Below are 22164 nucleotides of genomic sequence, written 5' to 3' on the forward strand. Positions count from 1 at the left end.
CTCTGTGATGCTTCCTTTCCTGGAAAATGAATCAGCCTTATCCGCTCTGCAGGGTGTCAGACTGTTTTTGACCCTCGGCTGTTATCGGTCCTGGGCAGGATGCATGCCAGCACAAACAGCTGTCAGCCCTTTGACCAGTGTTGCAGTTACTCTCTGGCAGTGTACAATCTCATACGTGGTCTCTCTCTAGTGCAGGAAGGTACAAGGAGACTGATCCCGGTAACCTGATTCAGGGCAGCCTAGGTATGCACATGAGTCTTCCATAGACTCTTACTCCGGCTGTCTTAGTCTCTTCACACCAACGCCAATCTTTTCTCTTGCATACACTTGAAATTACCTTTCCCACACCTCACGACCAACTGTGTGAGACTGTCCCAATCCTTTATTCTTCCCGCCACTGAGGTTTCTATCCAATAGCTGTCTTTGTACCAGGGCATTTACTGGTCATATACCAAAGTGACCCGCAGTATCTTTCTGATGTCATATGTTGCCATTGGGAACACAGTGGCAGTGATCTGTCTTTCTTTGATGGTGATTGAGACGTCCTTGCACTTTCATATTTGATCAATGCTCAAAAAGGTTGCACGGCCCAGTGCTAATCGTTGTTTGATCCCTGCCGTCGAACCGCCACTGTGATCAGTGGGGGACCCAAGGAAAATGAAGCTGTCAACCACTTCTATATCTTCATTGTTGATCTTTATGTGGACTTCCTTGTTGGCGGTAGTCATGATTTTGGTCATCTTGATGTTCAGGTAAAGTTCCATCTTCTCACTTTCAGCTTCAGGATCAACTTCTTGGGGTCCTTCTCACTCTCTGCTGGTTGTTCAAATTCAGATGTTGATTTTGAAGTCTGCAGAATCCCTTTTTTTTTAGTTCTCATTTCTCAGTCAAAGCAGCCAAAGATGAACATCTTGCACATCCTGAAGTTGCTGGAGCATTAGATTGTGTTAATTTTGCCAGTTAGGGATACCACATTTGTCATTGGTGCTGTTGCCAAAGCCATGACTTGGCCATGATGTAAATGAAATGACATTGTCAAGAAACTCACTCCGATGTTCACAGTGCAAGAACTGTAAGAAGGCAGCCATTCTGAAGGATGAATTCCTTGATGAAACAACAGAAACTCAATTTCTGCTGCATTGGGATAGAAAACTCTTCCTGACCATTACTGGAAGTAAAGAAATGGTCAACAGAATTGCAGTACTTGTCACTGCCAACAGAGAAAAGAGGTTGCTTAGAATTCCAAAAATTAACCATAGAACTGACAAACAGCAAGGTGAAGCCTGCCTTACAGTACTGGATGAGTGGAGTCTTCGGAGATAAGTCCCAGGACTTATGTTTGATACCACTGTGAGTAATACAGGCCGGAATAATGGTGCTTGCACCTTTGTTGAATCATCAGTAGGATAAAAGTTAGCTCACCTGTCGATATATAATGGAACTGGTGCTTGGAAACATCTTCACCCAACTGTTTGAAGTTAGAGGAGGACCAGATGTTGCGGTGTTCAAAACATTTCAGCAAAATTGACCATACATAGATCAGGATTTGTATGAGGTTGCTGTGGACAATATGTTTGATGCAGACACATCAGTCCTTTGGAAAGAAATTGCAATTTTCTGCAAAACAGCCTTGAATGCATCACATCCAAGAGAAGACAACAAGGAGCTTCTTGAGTTGTTTAATTTTTCTAATTTATCTGCAGCTGCCCGGATGCAGATAAAGAGAAGCCATTATTTTGAGATCCTAGGGCCTTCCACTATGTACGAGGGATGGCAAAGGCCATCTATAGTATTAAGATATTATCCCAGGACAAGCAGGCATGATATTCTCACATGTGGGTGACGTCATCTACGGAGCCCCAGCGCGGACAGCTTTTCAAGCAAACTTGATTGAAGTTTCAAGTTTGCTACACTGCACCACGCATGTGCATGCCTTCTTGCCCACTAGAGGGCACATCCCCACCTCGTGGTCCTCAGTTCAGTTTTTTCCGCGGAGCCAGAAGCCCTGTGGAAATTGTGCTAGTAATTTTTTTGCCTTCTGACACCGCGTCTGGGTCTTTTCGCTCGGTCGCTGTGCTTTTGTTATTGTTTTTCATACTTTGTCAGTCGTTCGTCGTCAAAAAAAAAAAACTTTTATTTTTCTTCCGTTCGGCTCTGGGGGCTCCTGGGTGCCGCGGCCGCGGGACATCGTTCGTTCCCGGCCTTTTCGGCTTTCATGTCCCGTCCCTTGACGGGCTTTAAAAAGTGCACCCGGTGTGATCGGTTGCTTTCGATTACCGATCCTCACCGGTGGTGATTGATTTGTTTGGGTCCTGAGCATCCTACGGAGTCCTGTGATAGGTGCTCAACTTTTCAGACTAGAGCGCTCCGCCGACGCCGTGCCCGGATGGCGGAGCTCTTCTCTGCGGACCCCGCGGCGGGGAAGGCCTCGACGTCGGCTTCGGCCCCAGCCTCGACCTCGGTCTCCAGTCCCTCGACCTCGCCGCAACCCTCGACTTCCTCCAAGCCTGCTGCCTCGACCAAGCCTGCTTCGGGTAAGTCCTCCCTTCCATCCTCGCCTCCAGGGTCGGCGAAGAAGCCATCCTCGGGCTCCTCGACTGCGGGTGGGTCGTCCTCGGCCCCGCCCCAAGTAGCAAAGTCTAGTGCCCCGAGGGAATACTCGAGACCGAGGTCGCCCTCCAGGGAGCACCCCTCGGCCCCGGACCTGCCAGCCATGATGGGGGTTCCGGCCTTCCAGGACTTGCTCCGAGCGCTGATTGCCTCGGAGATGTCCGGAGCCCTCGCGCACCTGCAGCAGGCTTCGGCCTCGACTGCTCCGGCCTCGACTGCCCCGGCGTCGACAGCCTCGGTCTCGGTGCCCTCGGCTTCGGCCCCCGGGGGTCTGCCGACCTCGACCCCGACCTTGCCCTCGACCTCGACCTCGGTTGACCAGCCTGAGAGAAGTGTCAGGCCTCGGGACAAGGTGCGTCGGGTTAGGAGGATCTCTTCCACGTCCTCTTCCTCGAGGTCCTCCAGGGGCTCCTCGCCCTCGGGTCGGCCTCGGGCGAGGCGTCGGCCAAGGAAGCCCAAGCGTTCTCGGGGTTCTCCTCGGAGACGCAGTCGCTCCTCGCCGACCGGGGGTGAGACCTTGCGTGTCTCGGAGCTCCGCCTCGACAATCCGAGGCTTTTCCGGTCCCCCGTGGGGAGGGGTTCGAGAGACTCCTCGCCGAGGCGGAGGGGACGTGCCTCGGTTCCTCATACCCCGGGGACTTCCCCCAAGGGCTCCTCGGGGCATAGGCGGTCCCCGACCCCTTCGAGGTCGCTCGGTACGGCCTCCTGGGGATCGGGGTCTGGTAGGGAGCCTCGGTATTCCCGCGAGGCCTCCCCCTCTTTCTTGGCGGCACGGACTTCGCGAACTCCTTCCCCGCCTGCAAGGCCCTCTTCCTTCTCAAAATTCGTGCAGGATATGGCACGTGCTTTGGACCTGGACTTGCTTGCTGGGTCCCAGTACACGAAGGGGTTTTTGGAGGAACAAGACTTGCCCACTCCCCTGAAAGAAACTCCTCGTCTGCCTCTCAATAAGGTCCTCCACCAGACCTTCCTGAGAAATTTGGACTCCCCTCTTACAGTCACAGCGGTGCCTTCTAAGATGGAGTCCAAGTACCGGACCATCCCATGTAAGGGCTTCGAGAAAGCGCAACTGTCTCACCAGTCGTTGCTCGTTGAGTCGGCGCTGAAGAAGTCACAGCCCTCTAAGGTCTCGGCGGCGGTCCCGCCCGGACGGGAAGGGCGGACCCTGGACAAGTTTGGTCGTCGCCTCTATTCCAATTCATTGATGGCTACCAGGGTCCTCAATTATGCCTTTACGTTTTCCTCTTATCTTCGAAGCATGGTCAAAGACTTGCCTCGTTATCAAGGGGTCATGCCGGATTCCCACAAGGAGGGTTTTGCCACGTTCATGTCCAACTTATCTCAGCTGCGTCTGTACCTGTTTCACGCTGTTTACGACGCATTTGAACTGGCCTCCAGGGTATCCGCCTTTGCAGTGGCAATGCGCTGGCTGGCATGGCTACGTACCCTGGACATGGACCCGAACTTGCAGGAACGTCTGGCCAATCTACCCTGTGTTGGCTCTGAATTATTTGATGAGTCCCTGGAGGCGGCGACCAAACGTCTGTCGGAACAGGAGCGCTCCCTTGCCTCCTTGGTCCGTCCTAAACCTCGGGCCCCGCCGCAGAAGCCATTCCGCCCCCCCCCCCCCCCCCGAGGCGATACCTGCAGAAGTCCACGCCGGCCTTCTCTAGACCTCCGCCCCGGCGCCCGCCGCAACAGGGTAGGGGAGGCCAACAAAAACCTCAGGCGCAGGGGGCGTCCAAGCCGGCGCCGTCTTTTTGACATGATGTGCGGATGGGGGCGGGCCTCCTCCGCACTCTCACCGAACCCCCTTCCTATCGGGGGTCGGCTCCGAGCCTTTTATGCGGCCTGGACCGGGATCACATCAGATGCTTGGGTGCTCCGGATTATCTCCGAGGGCTACTCGCTCAATTTCTCAGCCACGCCGCCGGAGCATCCGCCGGGGGCTTACCCATTCAGTAAAGCCCAACTTCCTCTTCTTCTCGCGGAAGCGAGGGCCTTGTTGAGCCTTCGGGCGGTGGAACCTGTACCCCCCGACCAACGGGGGCGGGGTTTTTACTCCCGTTACTTTCTGGTCCCAAAGAAGACCGGGGACTTACGCCCCATTTTGGACCTCCGGAAGCTCAATAAGTTCCTGGTCCGGGAGAAGTTCCGTATGTTGTCGCTTCCGGTGTTGTATCCTCTTTTGGAGGAAGGGGATTGGATGTGCTCCCTGGACTTAAAGGAAGCATATACTCATGTTCCGGTGCATCCCGCCTTCCGCAAATTCTTACGGTTTCAGGTGGGGGAGTTGCACCTTCAATATCGGGTCCTCCCCTTCGGACTGGCTTCGTCCCCTCGAGTCTTCACGAAGTGTATGGTGGTAGTCGCTGCAGCCCTGCAATCTCGGGGGCTACAGGTCTTTCCCTACCTGGACGATTGGCTGATCAAGGCATCGACCAGGGAGGGAGTTATCTCAGCGACCCGACAGACTATCATCTTCCTTCAACGTCTGGGGTTCGAAGTGAATTTTCCCAAATCTCAGTTGTGGTCGGCTCAATCCTTTCAGTTTATCAGAGCCGTGCTGGACACGGTTCGCCTCCGTTCGTTCCTCCCTCCTCCTCGGTTGGAGGCCCTACTTCGGTTGAGTCGCCATGTTGCGCTGATGCCCGCAGTATCAGCTCAGCGCATGATGATGCTTCTGGACCACATGGCGTCTACGGTCCACGTCACTCCGTTCGCCCGGTTGCATCTGAGGCTCCCTCAGTGGACCTTGGCCTCGCAGTGGCGTCAGGATCGCGACCCAGTCTCTTGTCCGATAACGGTGACTCCTTCTTTGAGACGCTCGCTCCGTTGGTGGACCAACTCTTCCAATCTTTCAGGGGGTTTGCTCTTTCTCGTTCCTCCGCATCGCAAGGTTCTGACCACGGACTCCTCGGAGTACGCGTGGGGGGCTCATCTCGACGGTCTGCGGACTCAGGGTCTATGGTCGGCAGAGGACCGTCTTTGTCACATCAATGTGTTGGAGCTTCGTGCCATTTTTCTGGCGGCTCGAACGTTCTGCCACTTGCTACACGATCAGGTAGTCCTCGTGCGGACGGACAATCAGGTGGCAATGTATTATGTGAACAAGCAGGGGGGAACGGGCTCTTGGTCCCTGTGCCGGGAAGCCCTGCGCCTTTGGGAATGGGCGGTCTCCCAGAACATCTTCCTACGTGCGGTTTACATTCAGGGAGAGAGGAACTGTCTGGCAGACAAACTCAGTCGTCTTCTCCAGCCGCACGAGTGGTCGCTGAACTCCCGGGTCCTGCGTGAGGTCTTCGACCGCTGGGGAACTCCTCAGGTGGATCTGTTTGCCTCCCCGGAGACTCGCAAACTGCCCCTCTATTGTTCTCGGATGTACTCTCCAGACCGTCTCGAGGCCGACGCCTTTCTTCTCGACTGGGGAGGGAGGTTCCTTTATGCGTTTCCTCCTTTCCCTCTGATCTTGAGGACGTTGGTTCATCTCAAGGCGTCCAGAGCCACTATGATTCTCATTGCGCCTCGTTGGCCACGGCAGCACTGGTTCTCCCTGCTCCTTCAACTCAGTGTCAGGGAGCCTCTGCTTCTGCCTGTTTTTCCCTCTCTGCTGTCTCAGAGCCGGGGTTCGCTGTTACATCCCAATCTTCAGTCTTTACATCTGACCGCTTGGTTCCTTTCCCCTTGACTTCGGTTCCTGTTTCTCAGTCTGTGAGGGAGATTTTGAAAGCCTCGTGCAAGATCTCGACTAGGCTTTGTTATTCCCAGAAGTGGACAAGATTTTCATCCTGGTGTTCCTCGAACTATCTGGACCCGAGTTCGGTTCCAGTGTCTTCGGTGCTGGAATATTTGTTACATCTGTCTAAGTTTGGGCTGAAGACGACTTCCATTCGGGTGCATCTCAGTGCCATTGCGGCGTTCCATCGGCATCTCGAGGGTCGGTCTCTTTCTCTTCATCCTCTGGTAACTCGTTTCATGAGGGGTCTCGTGAATGTTCACCCTCCTCTGAAACCTCCTCCTGTAGTTTGGGATCTTAATGTAGTCTTAGCTCAACTGATGAGGCCTCCTTTTGAGCCTATCGACAAATCTCATCTTAAGTTTCTCACTTGGAAGGTGGTCTTTTTGCTTGCGCTCACGTCCGCTCGTCGGATTAGTGAGCTGCAGGCTTTGGTTGCGGATCCACCTTTTACTGTGTTTCATCATGACAAGGTGGTTCTTCGTACCCATCCTAAATTTTTGCCTAAGGTTGTGTCTGATTTCCACCTCAATCAGTCCATTGTTCTTCCGGTGTTCTTCCCGAAGCCCCACTCTCATCCTGGTGAGGCGGCGCTTCACACGCTTGACTGTAAGAGGGCGTTGGCCTTTTATCTCCAACGTACCAAGTCTCATCGGAAGGTTCCTCAATTGTTTTTGTCCTTTGATCCTAATCGGTTGGGACATCCTGTTTCCAAGCGCACCTTGTCCAACTGGTTGGCTGCTTGTATTTCTTTTTGCTATGCTCAGGCTGGTCTCACGCTCCATGGTCGAGTCACGGGGCATAAGGTCAGGGCTATGGCAGCTTCTGTTGCTTTCCTCCGGTCTACTCCTGTGGAGGACATATGTAAAGCTGCCACTTGGTCTTCGGTTCATACGTTCACCTCCCACTACTGTCTGGACACTTTGTCCAGAAGCGACGGCCGGTTTGGCCAGTCGGTGTTACGTAATCTGTTTTCCTAACTTGCCATCCTCCCACCTGCCCTTTTTTGGTTGGCTTGGAGGTCACCCACATGTGAGAATATCATGCCTGCTTGTCCTGGGATAAAGCACAGTTACTTACCGTAACAGGTGTTATCCAGGGATAGCAGGCATATATTCTCACAACCCGCCCTCCTCCCCGGGGATGGCTTCTTTGCTGGTTATGGAACTGAGGACCACGAGGTGGGGATGCGCCCTCTAGTGTGCAAGAAAGCATGCACATGCGTAGTGCAGTGTAGCAAACTTGAAACTTCAATCAAGTTTGCTTGAAAAGCTGTCCGCGCTGGGGCTCCGTAGATGACGTCACCCACATGTGAGAATATATGCCTGCTGTCCCTGGATAACACCTGTTACGGTAAGTAACTGTGCTTTTCTGTTCCAGCAGCAGTTGTCTTATACTGCCAAAGAGCTTCATCTACATTCGCCACTGGCATGAAGCACCTCTTCCTGTAAAAGCACCACTCAATGACTTGTTTCTGCTTTCAGAACTCCAGAAATATCTGAACAAGGCTGCGTCAACAACATTCACCAGACATCTGTGGTGCTTGTCAGAAATTTGGCTAGTAATGACAGACTGAGCAATGAAATAAAGTCCAAGATGGTGACAAACCTTCAGCTTCCACAATCCACAAATTTGGTGAAATGTCTCAACTGCCCTCCCGAGTCACTTGGTCCCATCGGCCTGGCATCAAGTATAAAAAAAAAGTTTTATTTGGCATGTCTATGAGAGCTAAGAGCCAAATATCTTCCAAAAATAATAAACTTTTACTGATTCTGACAGGAGTTGCCATTCAGCAAATAACGTATAATTGGAAAAATTGGAACAGATTGAATTATAGTTTTTGGTGGAGATCAGTGTGTCATATTTATAAAATGGAAAGAGCATTAGCTGTTCAAAAAGGATATTTTAATAAATTTCAGGATGTGTGGGGGGCCATTAATAAATTATTGTAATGAATAGATATCATTTTTCCCTGATTAACATAAATGAAAGAATGGGGAGGGGGGTGGGTTTTTGATTTTCATAATTTGTTATGAAGGGAAAGAAAGAATTTATTATATTATATGTAATATTTGATATTAGTATGGTGGGAGGGAAGGGAATAAATCTTATTTAATGAGAAAATTTGTGGAATTTCAAGTGATATATTAAATTAATTGTTGTTACTTTCTGTGCACTTGATGTAAAATATAAAATGAATAAAGAATTAAAAAAAAAAAAGAAATCTTATGTCTTTGGTGTTCTTGATACAAATGGAGAAGAAAAGGCTCAACAATTTCTGGTTAAAGATCCTTCAAAGTGGAGAGATGATCTAAACTACCAGTATTTGAAGCAGTCAGCCTTATCAACAATAGTAGTCAACAACTCCACTGAAAGAGCACTGAATGAGGAACAGAAGCAGCTCCTACTTCACCTTGTTGCTCAGAAGAGAAAGACCTATTCAACTTGCTCCTAAGTCACACTGATGAATGCTAACTGAATGTAGGACTCCCGTTCAGCATTCACACATAACAAGCATTTTGTATTTACTGTGGTATAATGACATTAGTTACCAGTCAACACTGAACATTGAACAATGTGTAGTAATTCATTAGGCCAAGAAGCCTATTTTCAGAACTTCTGTCCATGTGCATTTGCTCACAATTCAGGTTTAGATGGAAATTTAATATAAATTGTGTACTTGCATTTTATGTATTAAATAAAAATTGTTGAATGACCTCTAAATATTCACCAAAAGTCTTATAATTTGGCAAATTAACAGTGGTCAGACATAGAACAAAAATAGACTTGTGGATGTCATGTCCCATGAATTTGATTTTTTTTGAACCAGCCTAGTACACTCTTGAACACCATTCTAGGTCAAACATTTCTACCTTTCCCTCTGGCCTGGCCTGCCCATTATAAAACTTCCTCTTTTCAGAAGGAGCAGGTTTGGCTAGTGCAGGCAGCCTTTCTGTAGGGCTGCTGCTGGTTTGCAGGGCTGAAGGCTGGATTTAAAGGTAGGCCACTTAATTCTCCATTGCCTCAGGTACATTGTGAGCCCTCTGCAGAGAGGAAAATTTCTACTGTTATTTCAATGCAACTTGCCTTGAACTTTTGAGAGAGGTGTTTAAATCTCAAAATAATTTTCTTCCTGAGCACTCATATGAATAAAGGGCAGCCAAGTCTTATGAATTCTCTTTCCAACTGCCAGTAGGAAGGCATAAAACGATATATCAAAACTGGTTGAGCAGGACTCAAGAAAAAAAATTAATATTGTAGATAAAACCAAAATTTCACTAGATCTGTATTGTGAGATATTTGAAATGCAGAGATTTGTTGACAATGAGGGAGATAACTGTTTAACATTGCCTGCTGAAGAATTGCAGACCAGGCACATTGTATAATGTTAAATGCCATAATTTGGTCTTTTTGAGTTCCATATATTGATAGCCTTCTCTAACTTCTGTAGACATTTTCTTTCTAAATGTTTTTGCCAGGAGCTGAAAGTTTGTTTCTGTGTACCTTTTTCCATATTGCGCCTCATTGGAGCTGAGCTGTAGAAGCGGTTGTAAATTGTAAGAGGCAATATGGCAGCTGATGTCAGGGGAAGGTTATGTGCTATATAAGTATATATCTGAAAAGGGCTGGCAAGTGTTATTATAAAATATTAAAGATGTTGATAATTTAAAATTTAATTCTGACCTTGGACAGACACAATCCCATGGGAAGGGACAGCTATCTTTAATGAGATATAGGATCTCTGTGGATTACCGTATTTTCACGCAAATAACACGCACCCGTATAAAACGCGCACACGGATATAGCGCGCAGAAATCACGATGATTTGCACAAAAACTTTGATATACCGCGCTCACGGGTATACCGCGCATGCTGCCCGACGCTCCTTTCGCCCGCCCTGACTTTCCGTGCGCTGTCCCGACTCTCCGTTCACCCCCCCTGACTTCCGTGCACTGTCCCCCCTTGAAGGTCTGTCCCCATCCTGAAAGCCTGATGCCCCCCCCCGACGTCCGATACATCCCTCCCCCCCCCCGAAGGACCGCCGACTCCCCAACAATATCGGGCCAGGAGGGAGCCCAAACCCTCCTGGCCACGGCGACCCCCTAACCCCACCCCGCACTACATTACGGGCAGGAGGGATCCCAGGCCCTCCTGCCCTCGACGCAAACCCCCCTCCCCCCCCAAGAACCTCCGACCGCCCCCCAGCCGACCCGCGATCCCCCTGGCGACCCCCACGACCCCCCCACCCCCCTTCCCCGTACCTTTGGTAGTTGGGCCAGAAGGGAGCCCAAACCCTCCTGGCCACGGCGACCCCCTAACCCCACCCCACACTACATTACGGGCAGGAGGGATCCCAGGCCCTCCTGCCCTCGACGCAAACCCCCCTCCCCCCCAAGAACCTCCGACCGCCCCCCAGCCGACCCGCGATCCCCCTGGCGACCCCCACGACCCCCCCCCCCCCCTCCCCCGTACCTTTAGTAGTTGGCCGGACAGACGGGAGCCAAACCCGCCTGTCCGGCAGGCAGCCAACGAAGGAATGAGGCCGGATTGGCCCATCCATCCTAAAGCTCCGCCTACTGGTGGGACCTAAGGCGCGTGGGCCAATCAGAATAGGCCCTGGAGCCTTAGGTCCCACCTGGGGGCGCGGCCTGAGGCACATGGTCGGGTTGGGCCCATGTGCCTCAGGCCGCGCCCCCAGGTGGGACCTAAGGCTCCAGGGCCTATTCTGATTGGCCCACGCGCCTTAGGCCCCACCAGTAGGCGGAGCTTTAGGATGGATGGGCCAATCCGGCCTCATTCCTTCGTTGGCTGCCTGCCGGACAGGCGGGTTTGGCTCCCGTCTGTCCGGCCAACTACTAAAGGTACGGGGAAGGGGGGTGGGGGGGTCGTGGGGGTCGCCAGGGGGATCGCGGGTCGGCTGGGGGGCGGTCGGAGGTTCTTGGGGGGGAGGGGGGTTTGCGTCGAGGGCAGGAGGGCCTGGGATCCCTCCTGCCCGTAATGTAGTGCGGGGTGGGGTTAGGGGGTCGCCGTGGCCAGGAGGGTTTGGGCTCCCTTCTGGCCCAACTACCAAAGGTACGGGGAAGGGGGGTGGGGGGGTCGTGGGGGTCGCCAGGGGGATCGCGGGTCGGCTGGGAGGCGGTCGGAGGTTCTTGGGGGGGAGGGGGGTTTGCGTCGAGGGCAGGAGGGCCTGGGATCCCTCCTGCCCGTAATGTAGTGCGGGGTGGGGTTAGGGGGTCGCCGTGGCCAGGAGGGTTTGGGCTCCCTTCTGGCCCGATATTGTCGGGAAGTCGGCGGTCGTTCGGGGTGGGGGTGCGAGTGGTCCTGCCGGGGGGGGGGGGGATGTATCGGACGTCGGGGAGTCGGCCGGGCAAGAGGGCTTGGGCTCCCTCTTGCTCCGATCGTGGATGCGGGTGTGGGTGGGAGCGCGTGCGAGCGGTCGTTCGGGGTGGGGGTGCGAGTGGTCCTGCCGGGGGGGGGGATGTATCGGACGTCGGGGAGTCGGCCGGGCAAGAGGGCTTGGGCTCCCTCTTGCTCCGATCGTGGATGCGGGTGCGGATGGGAGCGCGTGCGAGCGGTCGTTCGGGGTGGGGGTGCGAGCGGTCCTGCTGGGGGGGTGAATCGGGCGTCGGGCGGGGTGGGAACTATGTTTTAAAACTTTGGTATACCGCGCTCACGCATATAGCGCGCGAGGGGTATGCGCGGTAGGTAAAAACGCGTATAACGCGCGCGTTATATGCGTGAAAATACGGTAATATTTTTTATTTTGGTAAAGTATGGAAAATTAGGTAAATGGATCTGAGTTCTATTTTATTTATATTTTTAGGCTGAAAAAGAAGGACTTGTAGTAAAACGGTCTTCAGAAGTTGCAAAACACTTGACTCCAAAAAGAAATATTTGTGTGTACCGAAGTACATCAGAGCCTACAATTTGCATGTTTGGTTCTTCCTGGGTCTCTGCACAGCCCCTTGGTGACAATATGGAAGAAGCTCCCGAAGAAGATGATACAAAATATGAGTTATTCCAACAGCAAGCAAAAACTGTGAGTCCTTAATTCTCTGCTTCTCTAGAAGTAGAGCTTATTAAGTTGGCCAAATAGTATCATCATACCTTTATTGGGTTTGGTAGATTATTTTTTTTCCAACTTCTCTGCACACCTAGCTCTATTGCAATGTGCCTCTGCCTAAAGCAATCATTTTCAGGGCTTTTCCCTAGATTTTTTGCTTTTTACCTGCCTTGCCTTATTTAATTTAATTCCACATTTCTAACCTGCTTAACAACAAGGTTCCAAGCATTTTACAATTAAAATATATAATATTTTCTATAACAAAGTATGCTATCTACAGGTAGTATACACTTACAATGTCATTAATATCAGTCTTAATCAAGGTACATCTAAAATAACCATCAGCAAGTAATATACATTTACATTATCATTAACATCAACCTTAATCAAGGTACTTCTGAAATAATCATGGGGCTCATAATCGAAAGAGAAAAACGTCCAAAAACTGGCCTAAGTTGGCACTTGGACGTTTTTGACTGATGATCGTCTAAGTGCCGATAATCAAACCGGGTTTTGGACGTATTTATAAACGACTTAGGTCTCCATAGTGCTGTTGAACGACCATAGCTAAACGGAACGTGTCAGGAGGAGCGTTGAGTGCCGGATTTGGGCGTGACATGGGCAGGCTTAGACTTAGTCGTATTGTATGTATAACTGAAAGTTATACAGCACATGATCGACAGAACTTGGATGTTGTGACTTTGGTTTAAGTCACAAAAACCCACCTAAAGTGACCAAATAAGCACTGCAAACACATAATACAGACCCCCACACACTACCCCAGTGATCACTGTCCCCTCCCCCCTAAAAATATTAATCACAACTTGAAAATTGTGCCTCCAGAACATCATCACCTGGCAGCCTGGCATAGGAAAGTCTAGCCGTGCTGCATAGAGGCTTCTTAAACCATCTTGGGGTTGGGTTAAGGACCAATAAAGAGGTGGACCCATGCCCATAAGCCCCTGTAATCACTGCATTAATAATGAAACGCTTTTTTACTAGCATATAAGTGACTCATGCAGCCATAAGGGCTATTGGGGATGGTAGATAAGTGGGTCTAGGGAATTCTTGAGGTGGTTTGGGGGGCTCACCATGCCCTATAAGGGAGCTGTAGTGAGATGAAGACATGGCACCCTTTTTGTGAAGTTCACATCAATACCCTGTGAGGTACCCCACTAATTAGGTGCCATGTCTGGGTGTTCAGTCCATCACTTTGCAGACCCCTCCCACATCCAATAGGGCTTGTTCTAGCGTTTTTTGACTTGGACGAAAATGTGGTATAAAGATGGACGATTTAGCGGCTTGGGTGATCAGATCAGCAGGACGGATAGTTAGACAATTTTCGAAACAAAAAAAATTTGAATGTAATTTTCGAAAAAGTGTCCTAAGCTATTTTTTTACTTTGGACGAAAACAGACTTAGATGTTCCTTTCTATTATGCCCCTCCATGTCTTTATTATCTTTCTAAATAATCCAATGCTTGCTAGATTGCTAATTTCATAGCTCTGAACACATTTTGAAACATAGGATGTATACACTTTGAATCCCATCTGTTTCCACTTTCAATTAACTGCTCTCAAAAAGAATGGCAAGGGGCTTTCCCCTTCAGGTGGGAGGAGAATAAAACATTTAGGTTTAAATATTCCAAAGATATCTGGCTTTTTAAAAATAGAATTATCTCAGGACAAGCAGGCAGCATATTCTCACATGTGGATGATGTCATCCACGGAGCCCGGTACGGACAGTGCTAAAGTATATTGTCACTTTTTAAAAAATTTTGTCTCAAACTGCCTATACCTCGCCTTCCTGCCTGATGTTGGCTCGCAGGACCATCAGTTCTTATTCTTTCACGGAGCTGTATTATTTATTTATTTATTTTTTTTCAGATCTTCCAAAGCGCCAAGAAACTCGGGGGTTCTGCCTTACATATGAATAGCTTTACTGGTTCATACCAATGGTGCATCAAGCCCAGTAACCTGTTCTCATGGTGGCCAATCCAGGTCCCTAGTACCTGGCCAAACCCCAAGGAGTAGCAACATTCCACGCTACCGATCCAGGGAAAGCAGTGGCTTCCCCCATGTCTTTCTCGATAACAGACTTTTCCTCCAGGAAATTGTCCAAACCTTTCTTAAAACCAGCTACGCTATCTGCTCTTACCACAACCTCTGCGTTCCAGAGCTTAACTATTATTTGAGTGAAAAAAATTTCCTCCTATTGGTTTTAAAAGTGTTTCCCTATAACTTCGAATGTCCCCTAGTCTTTGTAATTTTTGATGGAGTGAAAAATTGATCCACTTATACCCGTTGTACTCCACTCAGGATTTTGTAGACTTCAATCTTATCTCCTCCTCAGCCGTTTCTTTTCCAAGCTGAAGAGCCCTAACTTTTTTAGTCTTTCCTCATACGAGAGGAGTTCCATTCCTTTTATTATCTTGGTCGCTCTTCTTTGAACTTTTTTGACCACCGCTTTATCTTTCTTGAGATAAGGAGACCAAAATTGAATGCCTTTATCTTTATGAACTTCTATATATTCCTTCCTTTCATCTTTGAGTCTCACAGTGCCAATTTTGCACTTCTTCCTATCGCTAACATATCTTTTAAAAAATGTCTTGGTTCTCCCCACTCCCTCCATTTTACTATGCCAGCTATTTTGTCTTCCATTTTCATCTTGTCCGTCAAGGTGATCAATGTTGCAGTCCTTTATCAGAGCCTCTACTATCTTTCCTGGTACTGAGTTTCCCGGATCACCCCTTGAACCTTTCTTGAAGATCAGCGTAACATTCGCCACTTTCCAGTCTTCCAGAATCCTTCCTGATTTGATCGACAGATTGGCTATTAGTTGAAGCAGTTCAGCTATAGCCCCTTTCATTTCCTTGATTACCCTCGGATGGATGCCATCCGGCCCCAGGGATTTATCGTTTTTAAGCCTATCAGTCTGCCTACATACCTCTTCTAGACTGATCGTCAGCCCTGTCATTTCCCGTCTTCGTTTCCAGCATATAGTATGTTGTGTATATCCTCTTCGGTAAATACAGACACAAAAAATGTGTTCAGTTTGTCGACGATGGCTTTGTCCTCCTTTAGCACTCCCTTTATTCCATGGTCATTAAACAGCCCCACCGCTTCCATCGCGGGTCGTTTCCCCTTAATATATCAAGAGAATGGCTTGAAGTTTTTTGCCTCCTTGGCTATTTTTTCCTCGTAGTCTCTTTTGGTCCCTCTTACTGCCTTATGGTACCTGCTTTGATGTTGTTTGTGCTTTGTTCGTCCGTTTTTGTCCTTTTCCATTCCTTAAACGAAGTCTTTTTGTCTCTGATCGCTTCCTTCACCGCTACAATGAGGCACGCCAGTTCCTTGTTCTTTTTCCTCTTGGATCCCTTGTTGATACACGGTATAAATAGATTTTGCACCTCGGTGACTGTGTCCTTAAAAAGGGACCATGCTTGCTCTAGCGTTTTTACAGTGCTTATCCTCTTCTTAATCTTCTTTCCCACCATAAGTCGCATCCCTTCGTAATTCCCATTTCAGAAATTTAGTTGCCGTGGCCATCGTTCTGGATCGATGTTTTGTCGCTGTGTCCCGGTTGAAGCAGATCATATTGTGATCACTGCTTCCCAGTGTCCCTTCTACTTCTACACCTTGTGCCGGTCCTCGTAATCCATTTAGAATTAAGTCCAGAATTGCATTTCCTCTCGTTTAATAATTCCATGCTTCCGTCATGCAATGTATCTTCTTTTAAATTGTATTTTTACTGTATGGTCAGTTCTTATTTGTTGTAATCCGCTTAGAACCATTCTTTTAAACTGCATTTTTCTTTTAAATCATATTTTCTACTGTAGGCCCAATTCTTATTTATTGTATTTTGTTTTGAATTGTTTTTTCCTTTTAAATTGTACTCTCCACTGTATGACTTGTGCTTATTTGTTGTAAACCCCCTAGAACAGTGGTTCCCAAACCCTGTCCTGGGGGACCCCCAGCCATTCGGGTTTTCAAGATATCCCTAATAAATATGCATGAGAGAGATTTGCATACCTGTCGCTTCCATTATATGCAAATCTCTCTCATGCATATTCATTGGGGATATCTTGAAAACCCAACTGGCTGGGGTCCCACAGGACAGGGTTTGGGAACCACTGCCCTAGAACCATTTTTGGTTAGGCGGTATATAAAAATAAAATTATTATTAGTATTTTCCTTGACAAGTTGTTCCAGAAAGCATTTGCCTACAGCATCCAGGAACTTGGTCTCCCTACCACAGCCGGAGGTGCCTAGGTTCCAATCTATCCCCAGATAATTGAAGTCACCCATGATAACTACGTTACCTCCCTTGCATTTGCGTTGAAATTCGTCCGTCATTTCTCCATCAGTTTCTTCGGACTGCCCTGGGGGTCGGTAGTGGATGCTGATCTTCGTTTTGGTTCCATTTGTTCATGGAATTTTGACCCATAGAGACCCTACCTTATTTTTCGCTTCCAGCGTGTTCTCTCTGGTAGACTTAATTACCACTTTGACGTATAGGGCAATACCCCCACCTTTTTGACCTAATCTGTCTGTGTGATATAGCTTGTATCCCGGTAGCGCAGTGTCCCAGACGTTGTCCTCGTTCCACCATATTTCTGTGATGCCAATGATGTCAAGGTTATCTTTTTGTGCCATAGCTTCCAATTCCCCCATTTTATTCCTTAGTCTCCTTGCGTTCGTGTACATACACTTGAGTTTGCGGGATGTTACTTTCTTGCATTTCCTTCCCTCTTGTGTCCCTTTCGATCTGTCAGGATTTCTTTCTTGCCTGTTATCTTCCTGCATAGTATCCTCTGGGTATACCAGTTCCAGAATCATCAACTCTTGGTCGACTGTCGGCTTTCCCCTTCTTCCTAGTTTAAAAACTTCTCAATTTCTCTCTTGATGTTGCTTGCAAGTTGCCTCATTTCGTGTCCACTGAGATGGAGTCCATCCTTCCTGAATAGCTTGCTCTTGCCCCAGAATATCGTCCATTTGTGCACGAAGTGGAATCCTTCTTCCTCACACCAGCGCCTCATCCACGCATTGACTGCTTGCAGCTCTGTCTGCCTCTTCTCGTCGTCCCTGGGTACTGGCAGGATCTCCGAGAACACTACCTCGGCGTTCTGGTCTTCAGCTTCCCTCCTAGCATCTGAAACTCATCCTTCAGTCCTTCCCTGCTGTAGTTCCTGTTGCTCACATTGTTTGTCCCCACGTGGATCACCACTGCCGTATCCTCTTCCATGCTGTCGATGATCCTGTCCTTGCGGCTCACTATATCTTCTACCTTGGCTCCCGGTAGACAGGTCACCAGCCGATCCTGTCTTCCTCCCGCTATGTGGCTGTCGACTTGTCTCTCCCTTCCTTTAGTAGTCTCTCCTCCCCCCTCCCTAGTGTAACATTTCTCTTTCCCTTCCTCCTTTCTGCCCCCTGTAGTCCATCTCCCTTCCCTTTCTGGCCCCCCTCCCAGTCCAACATTTCTCCCTCCTTTCCACCAGTCCATCATTTTTATTTTCTCTTCTTCATGCATTCTTCTCTTCTGGTCCTCCTTCCCTCCCCTGACCAACATCTCTCTCTCCCTCCATAAGTCCAACTTTTAAGTCTCTCCCTCTCCCCCTTCCCCAGAGTGTAACATTTCTCCTTCCCTCCTTTCTGTCCTCCTCATCCATCTCGCCATCTCCATGAGTCCAACACTTTCTGTCTCCTGAACATTTTCTCTCTCTATCCTTGCCTCTTACCTCAAGTGGCATTCCTCCTTCCGACCTCCAATCCAACATTCTCTCTCCCCATGCAAAATATCACCCTCACCTCCGGTGTGTAGCACCTTTCCATTCTCTCCCTTTCTGCCAAGTCCAGCAGCACCTCTTCTCCCTTCCTTTTACATCCCCCCTGTCCAGCAGTATCCCTTCCCTCCACCCCCTCTTCAGCAGTACCTCTTTTCCTTCCCTCTTCCCCTCCTGTACAGTAGTACCACTTCTCCCTTCCCTCCTTCCCTGACCAGCATACCTCTCCTCTCTCTAGGCTAGCGGCAGCTCACTATGTGGTTTTAACTTAGCCACACAGGATTAGTTTAGCCGCGGTTTCATCAGGCAGTGTCGAGGCTTTTGCTAGGCCAGCCCACCTCGCATCATCGAAGTGGGCCAGCCTAGCAAAGACCCTGTGGCTGCCTGAAGAAACTGAGTCTTTACTAATGCTAGCGGCAGCTGTGTGACTAAGTTAAAATCACAATGAGCTGCCACTGCTGGTCCGGGGGTGGGGAGAGAAGCTGCCGGGACTCCTATTTCCTCTTCGTCTCTGATTTTGAGTGTGCCACGGCATACAGGGACAGGAAGAGAGGTGCTGCCATCAGCTAAATTGCAACTTCCTATCTTCTATTGCTGATACAAGTATTGGCAGCAGAAGACAGGAAGTTGCAAGTTAGCTGATACTGGCGCCTCTCTTCCTGCCCAGTGTACCGCGGCACACTTAAAATCTCAGAAGGCACAGTAGTGTGCAGCGGCACACAGTTTGCGATACACTGGTCTAGAACCTTTGCTTTTGAATGAACCCTCTCCACACCTGTCTTAATATTAAACCATACCATCCAGTAATCACTGGATGCCAGATAATTTTTCCTACCATGATCATTTAAATAATACTGTTAAATCATGCTTTTACAGACTCCGTTTAATCCGATCAATCTCAAAATATTTAGAACCGAAATCGCTAAATATCCTACTTCATTCATTGATCATCTCTAAACTCGATTACTGCAACTCTCTACTGTTAAATATTACACATAAAGAAAAGAAACGTCTACAAATTATACAAAACACTGCCGTTAAGCTTATTTACAAAGGAAAAAAATATGATCATGTCACTCCCTTTCTGATTAAATCACACTGGCTCCCCATAAATCATCGGATTACTTACAAAATTCTATTATTAACATTCAAAACCCTCAGCACTAATGAACCCCAATTTATAAATAAACTACTTATTCCATATAATACCTCACGTTCACAACGTTCAAATAACCATAAACTTCTAACGATTCCCTCTTTAAATATTATTGGAACCCGCCGTCAAGATATTCCCTCTGTATCAGCGCTGCAACTTTGGAATTCTTTGCCCTTACAGTTAAGAGAAGTAAATAATTTAAGCGACTTTAAAAAGAATTTAAAATGTTTTTTATTCAAGGATGCCTTTAATGTTTAACTTCTGAATTACATATGAGCTCCTCTTACATGTAAATATCTTTTACATTACTTATAAACTTATTAGTCTACTATATATTTGTTAAGTAAATTTCTCAATTTTATTATTTTATAATTTTATAATATTTCATATGTTATTTCCTATTTAGTATCATATTGTTTTTATTTACTGTATAAATTGTTAATTTTATATTATTTTATGTTATTTACTATTTTAATATCATGTTTACTCATACATTGTAATTCGCTTAGAAATAATTTTAATTAAGCGATTAATCAAATATAAATAAAACTTGAAACTTGATCACCCACTATAACATCAGAAACACTCCTCTCCATTTTCGTAAATGCTAAGTCCTATCCCATGTCGGTTCCATTATCAACTGCTGGAACAGTTCCCCTGTAAAGATTGCTTTAAAAGACTTTCAATATCTTTCTGAGCCTTGAGAAAGAAGAACAACTCTCTGCACCAAAAGCAATTGTGCTGTATATAACATCAAAGGAAATTGTGACATCTAATTTGTATCTAGAGACTTAAGTTAAATTTACTAACTGTAAGAATTTTTTTGTAGTACTCGTTCCATATAATAGTATCTTTGTATTGCATCCTTTTATGTAGTACAAATTCTGATAATTGGTATATGTATTTTAAGTTTGAAATATTTACTAATTGTTTTGAGGTTTATTTCATAGCTTAGCAAGACCATAAAGCAAGTACGTCACCGACTGGCTGCCTGTAGAACTGTACAGGAAGAAGCAGCATGCACTGAACTGCCTGGAGGCATCTGGAGAGTGTCTCCTACCAGAGATGTGAGTATGAAGAACAGGACAAAAGGTGGACTAGCTGATGATGACTAGTTAAAGACATGAGTGAAAAGAGGTGGTAAATCTGAAAGTTCCTACGCCTAGAGATAATTGTTGAAATTAATGGATATATGGATACTTGAAGAGACTTCAAACGTTAGAAAATACAACCATTAGATTGTTAAGCAACCTTAAAAAGTATAGAAACATGATGGCAGATGAAGGTCAAATGGCCCATCCAGTCTGCCCATCCGAAGTAACCATTATCTCTTCCTCTCTCTAAGAGATCCCACATGCCTATCCCAGGCTTTCTTGAATTCAGACACAGTCTCTGTCTCCCCCACCTCTTCCGGGAGACTGTTCCACGCATCTACCACTCTTTCTGTAAAAGTTTTTCCTTAGATTACTCCTGAGCCTATCACCTCTTAACTTCATCCTGTGCCCTCTCATTCCAGAGCTTCCTTTCAAATGAAAGAGGTTCGACTCATGTGCATTTACATCACATAGGTATTTAAACAACTCTATCATATCTCCCCTCTCCCGTCTTTCCTCCAAAGTATACAGATTGATATCTTTAAATCTGTCCTCATGCGCCTTATGACAAAGATCATGCACCATTTTAGTAGTCTTCCTCTGGACCAACTCCATTCTTTTGATATCTTTTTGAAAGTGTGGCCTCCAGAATTGTACACAATATTCTAAATGAGGTCTCACCAAAGTCTTATACAGGGGCATCAATACCTCCTTTTTCCTATTGGCCATACTTCTTCCTATAAAACCCTAGCATCCTTCTAGATTTCACCATCACTTTGACAAATGCCTTTTGAAAATCCAAATACACAATATCTGTTGCCAGAAAATCGGTGATGTACCGTATATACTCGAATATAAACCAGGATTTTTGGGCCAAAAAATTGGCCCCAAAATGGAGGTCCCGGTTTATATTCGAGCCAACACCCCCTCCCAGAATTTTTCAGGCCGAGACCGCCGCAAGGCTCTGCCCCCCTCCTCCCTGCCCTATCCTCATACCTCTGCTGATCCCTGATGGAGGTACAGCGGACTGGAGCAAGCTTTCTGAATTCCTGCCCCACTGCTAACCAGCTGCCGCAGATTGAGTTTCTTTGGCCGCTGAGCAGCACGAGCAGGAGCGTGATTTGGCACTGCTGCTCGGTGGTGAGCGGCTTCCTTACTGGGTTCTGTGAATTCTCACGAGAATTCGCTGGAGCCAATAAGGAAGCCGCTCACCACCGAGCAGCAGCACAAAATCTCGCTCCTGTTCATGCTGCTCAGCTGAAGAAACTGGATCTGCACAGCCGGTTAGCAGCGGGGCATGAATTCGGAAAGCTTGCTCCTGCCCACTGCATCTCCACCAGGGATCGGCAGAGGTATGAGGATAGGGCAGGGAGGGTGCAGAGTCTGACAGGAGAAGGAAGGAAGGGTGCTGGGTGCAGAGCCTGACAGGAGAGGGAGGGAGGGAAGGAAGGGTGCTGGGTACAGAGCCTGACAGGGGAGGGAGGGAAGGAAGGAAGGAAGGGTGCTGGGTACAGAGCCTGACAGGGGAGGGAGGGAAGGAAGGAAAGGTTCTGGGTGCAGAGCCTGACGGGGAAGAAGGGAAGAGTGCTAGGTGCAGTGCCTGGCAGGAAGGGAGCTGGCTGCAGAGCCTAACAGGGCAAGGCACTTGAATATTAAGCCAGCCTACATATATTTGAGTCAACCATTTTTCCTCCTTTTTGGGGGGAAAAGGGGGATCTCGTC

At 47.9% G+C, this 22164-nt stretch overlaps 1 protein-coding gene across 3 annotated transcripts in view; it reads left to right on the forward strand.

Annotated features, from left to right (window-relative positions):
• The window catches only part of CCDC15 (coiled-coil domain containing 15), a 97671-nt gene that overhangs the window by 22091 nt on the left and 53416 nt on the right, over positions 1-22164 (forward strand). For all 3 annotated transcript variants that reach the window (XM_033918272.1, XM_033918270.1, XM_033918271.1), the window contains exons 3-4: positions 12171-12386; positions 20299-20415. In XM_033918272.1, coding sequence (XP_033774163.1) covers positions 12171-12386; positions 20299-20415 — 333 coding nt within the window. The remainder of the gene's footprint in view (positions 1-12170; positions 12387-20298; positions 20416-22164) is intronic.

The sequence above is a fragment of the Geotrypetes seraphini genome, chromosome 13 (assembly GCF_902459505.1).
Source record: "Geotrypetes seraphini chromosome 13, aGeoSer1.1, whole genome shotgun sequence".
Lineage (NCBI taxonomy): Eukaryota > Metazoa > Chordata > Amphibia > Gymnophiona > Dermophiidae > Geotrypetes > Geotrypetes seraphini.